This window comes from Nannospalax galili, unplaced genomic scaffold (assembly GCF_000622305.1).
Source record: "Nannospalax galili isolate Female #2095 unplaced genomic scaffold, S.galili_v1.0 scaffold37, whole genome shotgun sequence".
NCBI lineage: Eukaryota > Metazoa > Chordata > Mammalia > Rodentia > Spalacidae > Nannospalax > Nannospalax galili.
This window is the reverse complement of record NW_008339765.1, coordinates 2,703,417-2,712,608: the sequence shown is the minus strand read 5'-3', so window position 1 is coordinate 2,712,608 and position 9,192 is coordinate 2,703,417. Positions and strand designations below refer to the sequence as shown.

At 38.6% G+C, this 9,192-nt stretch overlaps 1 protein-coding gene across 4 annotated transcripts in view; it reads right to left on the bottom strand.

The window, feature by feature from the left end:
* Window positions 1-9,192, bottom strand: part of Slc35f5 (solute carrier family 35 member F5) — a 36,332-nt gene that overhangs the window by 19,223 nt on the left and 7,917 nt on the right. For 2 of the 4 annotated variants that reach the window (XM_029564247.1, XM_029564248.1), the window contains 4 exons: window positions 7,492-7,554; window positions 7,337-7,351; window positions 4,565-4,646; window positions 1,928-2,118 (listed from right to left, as the gene is read on the bottom strand). In XM_029564247.1, the coding sequence (XP_029420107.1) occupies window positions 1,928-2,118; window positions 4,565-4,646; window positions 7,337-7,351; window positions 7,492-7,554 (351 nt within the window). The remainder of the gene's footprint in view (window positions 1-1,927; window positions 2,119-4,564; window positions 4,647-7,336; window positions 7,352-7,491; window positions 7,555-9,192) is intronic. The other 2 variants (XM_008834548.2, XM_017798548.2) reach the window with 1 other exon arrangement.

The window sequence follows — 9,192 nt, the reverse complement described above, 5'->3', positions numbered from 1 at the left end:
GAGGAGGAGGAGGAGGAGGAGGAGGAGGAGGAGGAAGAGGAAACAACTAACAAGCCAGGCACAGTCACCTGTGATCATAATTTCTACACATTCAAGACTAGCTTGTGCTACATAGTGGGACCGTGTCTCAAGAAACTAATTTAAGTTAAAATAAAAAGTCAATAAACCAGTACTTATCTAGAATGTACAATATCCTAAGTTCAATTCCCAGTACCACCAACAAAATGTTTAACAAAAGTTAGTTAAAACCCAGCATTCAGGAATCTCAATCTCTCTTTCTCTCTCTCTCTTTCTCTCTCTCTCTCTTGTATGTAAAATTGAATATTAAATCAACTTTAAAAATTGCTTTATTACCAGGTATGGTGGCACATACCTTTATTCCCAGCATTAGGAAGGCAGAGGCAGGTAGATTTCTGTGCGTTCTGGCCAGCCTGCCCTACATAGAGAGTTGTACGCCAACCAAGGCTACATAGCCAGACCCTGGCTCAAAAAAAACAAAACAATAAAAAATTACTTTATTCATGCATTGCTCACATTCAATTAAGCTTATGTAAGTCAAATTCAAATTTGGAAAAATTTTCTAACATTAAAATTCACAGGGACTGGAGAGATGGTTCAGTGGGTAAGACTGCTTGCTGTGCAATCATAAAGATTTGAATTTAGACACCAGCACCCATGTAAAAGGCATGGCCACATGCACCCTGAGGCAATGATAAATTCAGAACTTCCCAAATTGTGTGTCTATGAACAAATGTAGTGTTTTACAATCTACTATCTTTATATCTTTGTGTATAAGTGGAGGGATGCACTTTGTTTGTGTGTGCGTGTGGAAGCCAGAGATGAACGTTGGCTGTCACTCTTCCAGTGCTGTCCCTTTTGTTTGTTGTCCCTCACCAAGAAGACTAGATTGTCTGGTCAATGAGCCCCAGGGATCCATCTGTCTCTGCCTCCCTCATACTGGGATTACAAGTGAGTACCATCATGCCCAGCTCTTCTACATGGGTTTGGGCAACTGAACTCAGGTCCTCATGCTTACAAGGCAAGCACTTTACCACAAGCTATCTCCCCAGGCTCAACTTAAAAGAAAAATTTTAACCATTTTTAAATAAAAGTTTTTGTGATTTTCATGATATACTTTGGTGGTATTTAGATCCCCTCCCCATCTGTACCTCTCCTGTATTGCCCACTTACCCAATTTTAAATGACACTAACACACACACACACACACACACACACACACACACACACACACACACACCACACACACATATATATATATACATACATACATACATACATACATGTATAAAATAAATCTATTTGTGTCCCCAAATGTTGTTCAGTATGGATCCATCTACTGGAACTTGGCTAACCTACTGCATCCCATCCCCTCCCAGCAGTTGATTGCTAAAATTTCCTTAGGCTGGGTTGGAGCTTCTTACCCACTTCCCATGTCTATGCTGGGATTTTGTCTGGTTTGAGCTTGCACAAGCCTTGTGCATGCTGTTACCATTCCAGCCTCAACTTTGAATTCTTTGAGATATGATAAGGAGTTACTAACTTCGATACTCGAATCCTAATGGTGCCAGACAGAAAATTAAAGACAAAAATCAAGAAACCTAATAGCCTTACACTTCAATACTACATTGTTAGTATGCATACCATCCTAAAACTCAAGTTCCAAATATATAATATAGAAAACAGGGCCAATGAGATGGCTCAGTGGGTAATATGCTTGTCATGCAAGCCTAACAAACTGGGTTCAATCTTCACAACCCACATAAAGATTTTGAAAGGAGATAACTGACTCCTGCAAGTTGTCCTCTGACCTCCACACACGTGCTGTAGCACATGCACATCCCCCCATACATAACATACACATTCATAATAATAACAAATACATTTTTTTAAAAAAAGAAACACCTACCACAAAGCAAAAAAAAAAGCTAATTTTTGCTACTTGGGTTGCAGTCAGCTTCCCCACAGTCTTCAGTATGGATTCCTGATCTTTCACAGTAGGGTAAGACATGCGTGACAACTTTGCCTCTAATGCATGGCTTGATGGAAGTTGTCGAATCTCCATTATATTGCTGAACCTTACACGGGACTTTTTGAGAGCTAAGAAGGAAAAAAAGCAAAAACAAAAACATAAAACCTTTAAATGCACCCTTCCATCCAACAAAAGATATAAAGTTTAATTTAATCATAAATGCAGGTTATTTAGATCATTAATGATCAAAGTAAGGCAATAAAAAAAAACGGAGTTATGTTATTACCTTGGGGAAGCTTTGCTGAGTCAAAAGAGCTAACGGGAAAAATAGTTTCATCTATAAAATGTTTATTATAGAGTTTAAATAGGGCCTGAGAGATAGCTCATGGGTAAAGACACTTGCCACCAAGTCTAAAGGCCTTGTTTGGTTCCTGGGACCCACATGGTGGAAGGAAAGAACCAACTCCTCCAAACATGTGTTGTGTTATGGGTGCCCTCCCCCAGGCATACAAAATAAAAATACAATTTAAAAAAATTTTAAAGAGTTTACAATGATAAATATTTCAACAAATGTATGCAAGTATGTGCATGTCTAGGCTCAGAATTTTAATAAGATTATTTTAGAATTTACAGGAAAACATTATTTTGATTACTCCTCATAGATATCCAATTTACAAGAATTATTTTCCTGGATAAGCACGCAGAACATTTCTCTATAGACTCACATCTTATAATGGAAATAATGGATAAAACATTGTTCTATAGAGCTGCAGAGATGGATCAGCAGCTATTGTAGAGAGCTAAAGTTTACTTCCCAGAACTCATATTGGGTAGCTCACAATCACCTATAACTTGAGATCTGAAGCAATCTTTTGACTTCTGTGAGCCCACACCCCTACATACATGACACACACACACACACACACACACACACACACACACACACACTCACAAATACTGTGGGAATGACTTTTACAAATATGGGCATGCTTCTTTTATAAAACAAGGAACTGAAGGAATGACTTCTAGAAAAATGACTTTTACCTAACCTTGTAACCAAAGAGTTAATCTTATGTTTAACACTATCTCAAGTTGTTTATAATGTAAACAAGTTTACTAGGCCTTGGGCTCTTCTTATAACCTAAACATATAGCTTTAATCCCTCATGACCCTTCCTTGCCCTTGACCAGAATAATGTGTGTGTGTGTGTGTGTGTGTGTGTGTGTGTGTGTGTGTTATAAAAACAGCAAGCACTGAAAACAGCAGATATTCTCTGGAAGCATCAAATTATCCCATTTGTGTCACAAACAAGTGGTTTAAGCTGATAGCATCTGTTTGTGCTTGAGTGTTCTGTTTTAGGTCAGAAGGGTCTCTAATAAGATGAGGAGCTGTGTGTGTGTGTGTGTGTGTGTGTGTGTGTGTGTGTGTGTGTGTGTGTTATAAAAACAGCAAGCACTGAAAACAGCAGATATTCTCTGGAAGCATCAAATTATCCCATTTGTGTCACAAACAAGTGGTTTAAGCTGATAGCATGTTTGTGCTTGAGTGTACTGTTTTAGGTCAGAAGGGTCTCTAATAAGATGAGGAGCTAGAGTGATGACTCAGCAGTTAAGAGCACTGACTGCTCTTGTAGAGGACCCAGATTCAATTCCTGGCACCCACATGGTGGCTAACAACCATCCATAACTCCAGTTCCAGAGGATCCAACGTCCTCTTCTGACCACCTCGGGCACTGCATGACACAGGTACACTTACACAAAAAATAATAAGTGAAAAAATTAAAAAAAAAGGCGCAAGGCCTTTGTTCAGAAGTACAGTTCCAGGAAAAATCTGGAGGAACAGGTTCTTAGAACAGTGTGTGTCCCTACTCTTGGTTTAAATGGATGTTAGAATCAGGCTGTCATTATTCAGGCATTGTTGTAACTTGGCATCACACTGCCACAAAAAAAATAATAAAAATAAGTCTTTAAAAAACAAGAAAAAGAATACTGTGTCTTATATTGAAGCTGACATTCTAGAAGAAATTCACAGAACTAGCAAAATTGTTAGAATTTTTTTTATTTGAGTCCCTGAGGACATGTTTATTAGAATATTGCTATATATGTAACTGGGGCTGTGGCTCAGATAGTAGGGTGCTTCCCTAGCAGGCACAAAGGCCTGGATTTCATCCCTAGCACCCCATAAACCAAGCATGGTGGTGCATGCCTGTAATCCCAGGACTCAAGAAGTAAAGATAGGAGGATTGGAAGTTCAAGGTCATCCTTGGTTACACAGTGAGTTTGAGGCTAGCCTGGGCTATATGGGATCCTGTCTCAAAGAAAAAAAATTAAAAATTATATATATAATGATGAAACCATGCAGACTGCTAGTATTTAGAAAGTATTTCCAGTTGAATTAAAACAGAAATTATACTCCAGAGTTGTAATCCAGTTATACTTCCAGAGGACTGAAGGCCAAGTCAACCCTGTGGAACTCAAGAACATGCTACATGATTCTGGTCAACCCACAGTGGCTTAAATGCACCTAAATCTCCATCTGCTGCTCAGGCAACATGGAGCTCTAAGCTTGACTTACTTTTTTCAGTCCCAATGTTTGTGCTCTCAGGTTTTTCACTTGGAAGATCATGAAATTTCACAGGAACATACAGAGGTTCACTCTGGAATAGTAATTCAAACAGAAACAAACATAGGCAGCAAAGTTAAAAGCCAATCTATTGGTATAATTTAAATGCATGGCAAGTAGACACTGGCGTTGTTCATAATACCAGTACTCACCAGAAAGTCTATCCAGACAGCACCACTTTCCCAAAGTGAAATAAAGACTGAGAAAGGACCCACACTAGCACAGTGACACAAAAGAATCATTGTAAAGTAGAAATGTGTGCAAGTGATAAGGTTTAGTGGGTGAAAGTGCTTGCTGCTCAAGCCTGGACACTTGAGTTCAATCCCCAGAATCCACACTAGAAAGAGAGGAAACTCCAGAAAGTTGTCCTCTGACTTCCAAATACAAGGGCCCTGGCACATGGAAACTCATAAACACACACACACACACACACACACACACACATACACACACACACAATAGTAATGCTAATAACAAAAGAAATTTATAAATGCAATGTGGCAGTTTGGGTACATTATGACAACTGATAATTCAGTCATAAAACAAACTTCTCTTAGCCTATACAAAATTCTGTACCTTTTCATTCATTCTTTTGAGACATATATGTGTGTTGTGAGAATGGTGCACATGTAGATTCCCTGCTACTAGGGAGACTGAGGAGGAAGGATAGTTCAAGTCCAGGAACGTGGAGCCAGCCTATGTAATAGAGTAAGATGTCTCTTCCAAAAGCAAAAAAATGAAAATACTCTGAGCTCTTCCTAGTCAGGCACTATTTTAAGTGCTAAGGGTTAGTAAATGACAAAGTTTTTTTTCCCATGACCACAGTCTAAGGGGGAGGCAGATAGGTAATCAAGGTCATCAAATATATAGCACGTTCGTGTCACCAAATTGTTTGATTATTAAGATTTTTTTTGTCTTTTTGAGACAGGGTCTCCCTATAGTCCCAGCTGACCTGAACTCACTATGTGATTATTAAGACTCAACAAAGAGCACTAATTCCTTCTTACAGTTATTCTTGCAGAGAAAGGTTGCATGCAGGTGTACATGACTATATGTATCTAAGTGCAAAGGCCAGAGGTCAGCTTTGCTTATCATTTCTCAAGAGCTGTCCATCTTGTTTTATGAAACTGTTTCTCACTGGGACCTGGGGCTCATCCATTACACTAGGCTGTCTATACAGGGAGCCTCGAGGAGCCTCCTGCCTATGCCACCGTACCTGGCTTTTTATGTAGGTACTGCGGATTGAACTCAGGTGCTCATGCTTACATGACAAGCACCAACAATTCTCTTTTAAAAATCTTTAAAGCTTTATTATAAAAATTAGAACATTTACAACAAAATAAAAAGTAACAGTAATGGCATTATTTCGTTCAGCATGTCCAACAAATCAGTGTCCAGTCATGTTCAATTCCTACTGTACTGGTCTATGGAATCAAAAAGGAACCCCTATTCTACAACCCAACAATTCTTGAAAATGTTCACATGATTAAGAGATGAAAAAAACGCTACCACTGATCAGTTCTTGCACAAGTTGAAGTTCAAAGCCACTAATGGCCTTTCTCATTAGTACTTGAAGTACTTTAGGAGTATTTTAATGCAACTGTTCTAGAAGCAGAGATATAAAAACGACTGAATACTAGGCAAAATTTGTCTCCAGAAGTCAAATTTTCAAGTGATTCTAAATGCCTCAAAAGTTTTAAAGCCCAATTCCCCAATTATGTTGCTTTTTTAGGAAAATTCAGATTTAATTTCTTTTTCTTTTTTAACTTCTGGTATAAAACTCTGACGACAAAACATATTTAGTAAATGAGGTCTAGATAAAAAAAAACCGCAGTTTTTTAAAAATTATATTTAACTTTTTAGTCTCACATTTGGTCTTTAGCAATTTGACCTATCCACACTAGAAATAAAAGCAAAACTTATTAGGACTAGTTAGTGCCTTGTACACTGAGAAAGACAAACGATATTAAGTTATCTTGCCAATGCTTAAGATCTCATAGAAGACAGTATTTTCTCTGAGTTTCATAAGCTCTTCACAGGACCTACTAATCTATCCAGCATAGAGCGATAGCTGGTGCTTATATTTTATATAGATACATAATTTATATATATCTATATAACATGAAAGTAGAAGGAAAACTGTCAAGGAGGACAAAGGGGACAAATGGATGGGTTGAGAGATATGGGGGTGGGGGACTATCAATGTACAATATATTCTTTTTAAATTTTTTGAAAAATAGATAAATGAAAAAAATTAATTTGAAAGGGGGAAAAAGCAGACAAACAAAAACAACAAAAAACTATACTGATAATAAGGCCACCAGGCCAATGCTTAAAAACTGGTATTAGGAAGGCCAGCAAGACGGAGTGAGTAAAGGTATTTGCAACAATGCCTGACATTCTGAGTTTGATTCCCAGAACCCACATGAAGGACTGAGACAAAAACTGACTCCTGAAAGTTGTCCTGACCTCGACACACATGCTGTGGCACCACACATACACGCACACACACACACACACACAGACACAAGAAATAAATGTAAAAAACTGTAGAATAAGTAAATGAAAAATTTGCTTATATATTTATTTTCAGTGCTAAGTAACAACATCTGTTTCCAAATGGTAATAATAAAGAGTATGAAGTTGAAAGGTCTGTGCTTTATTATTTCCATTCTTAATAATCTTCTCCTTCCCTCTCTCCTCAGAGGCAGTTGAACTGCTTACCTCTAGGTTCCAGGTCTTCCTAAGGAAAAAAAGTACCAAACTGTCATTCTCACAGAAGGCACCCAATACTGAGCTATACCTCTTCATATAATCACGGTGTCATCAAAGCTGTCTGCATTCTTCATGCTACACTGTACAAGAAAAGCAGTACTTACCAAAGAACTATTCATAGTTGTGTCTGTTGTGCAAGCAGCAAAGTAACCTTCAGCATCTGCAAACTGAATACAGATAACCGGACATTAAATTCAGTTCAACTCACATCATTACGCAGGACTAGCCACACAGCTCAAATGAACACAACCAAAAATCTAGAATAAACCTCTGAGTCTAACTGTTCTAATAATAACAGGCAATGCAGGATTCTGCCATGCAGAGAGGATTTTATCATCTTGTCTTTACTGATGAACAACTGAGGCTGGGCAAGGAAGTGAAAAAGGACAGCAATACCTCAGTGTTGTCATAAGACTAGGTCTGACCCTAAGAATCCCCTGATGGAGCTCGGGGACCAGCTCACACTCTGGGAGTCACTTAATACTGCAAAAGTCTGATTCTATTTCATAATCACAGCTACTCTACCAACCCAAATATTATTTTAAACCCACCCAAACAAAAAGGACTAATAGATCCAGAAAAACAGACATTAGTTACTAGGGACTGGGGGAAGAGGGAAGAAGCAATTCTTGTTTAATGGGTAAAGAGTTTCTGGTTTGAAGGAGGAAGAAGTTTTAGAGATGGAGAGTGGTGATGAGTGCCCAGCAAGTACATGTATTTAGTGTTACTGAACACCACCTTAAAAAATGGTCAAGGGCTATGGGTACCCAGCCCCAGTTGATACATCTACAATGCAACCCCTATACTTAAAGCTCAGGGAACATCATAGAAGAGGGTGTGGAAAGAATGTGAGAGCCAGAGGACCAGAATGCCTGTTGCTGGATAGTATCTTCCAGACATGACAAGGAAACAGCACCCATGACATCTCAACAATATGGTTGCCTACACAAGATCTACACAATGACACCACCAGCTGATGTGCTAATATGGATGGGGGAAATGTCATGAGGCCACACCTTTAAATAAAGAGCTACAGCCAATTAATAGTTATTGAGAGAGGAGTAATCAGCTTTCTTGAGGGAATGAGCTCTCTGAAAGATTATGCAATCTGAAGTGGTCAGCCCTAAAAACAAGTGCACACTAGATAGAACCTATAAATGGGCCCAGAGGTGTGTGTGTGGAGGGGGCTCACAGGCCAATGTTTTAAAAACTGGTATTAAGAAAACCAGCAAGATGACTCATGGAATGGAAATGATGTAAATACAGTACTCATGTATGAAATTCTCAAAAAAAACTTTTTAATTAAAAAATGGTCAACCCCACTAGATGGACTTGAACCAGTATCCAGTCTACAAAGAGGAGGGTCAACACAGAGGAATCATTTCCTCCATGCTTCCAAGCGAAGCCAACCATGGTCAAGCAGGACCTTAGACTTAATTTCACATAGGCAGAACTGGTAAAAGAAAGGAGCCAGGGACTCCTCCCAAGCCCATGTAACCCCTGAGGAAGAGATCTTCAAACGACCTTAAGAGTAAAAATATATTGGTTTATCTGGGCCAACTGTATGGTCTTAAATACCCAAAAGGAAAGTATAGCCAAAGATTAAATGGGCCAATATAATTTTTTAAGAGTCCATATGCATAACTTATGCATAACTAAAGGCTACGTAAGAAGCAACAATGCCAGATAGGAGATACATTCTTTTGAGTTGTTGGCCAGGGTGGCCAAAGGACTGGGAAAATGAACAGGAGACCCTGATCTTATCTAAAGGAATATTGACAACTGATTGCTTCTATTAGAGGAAT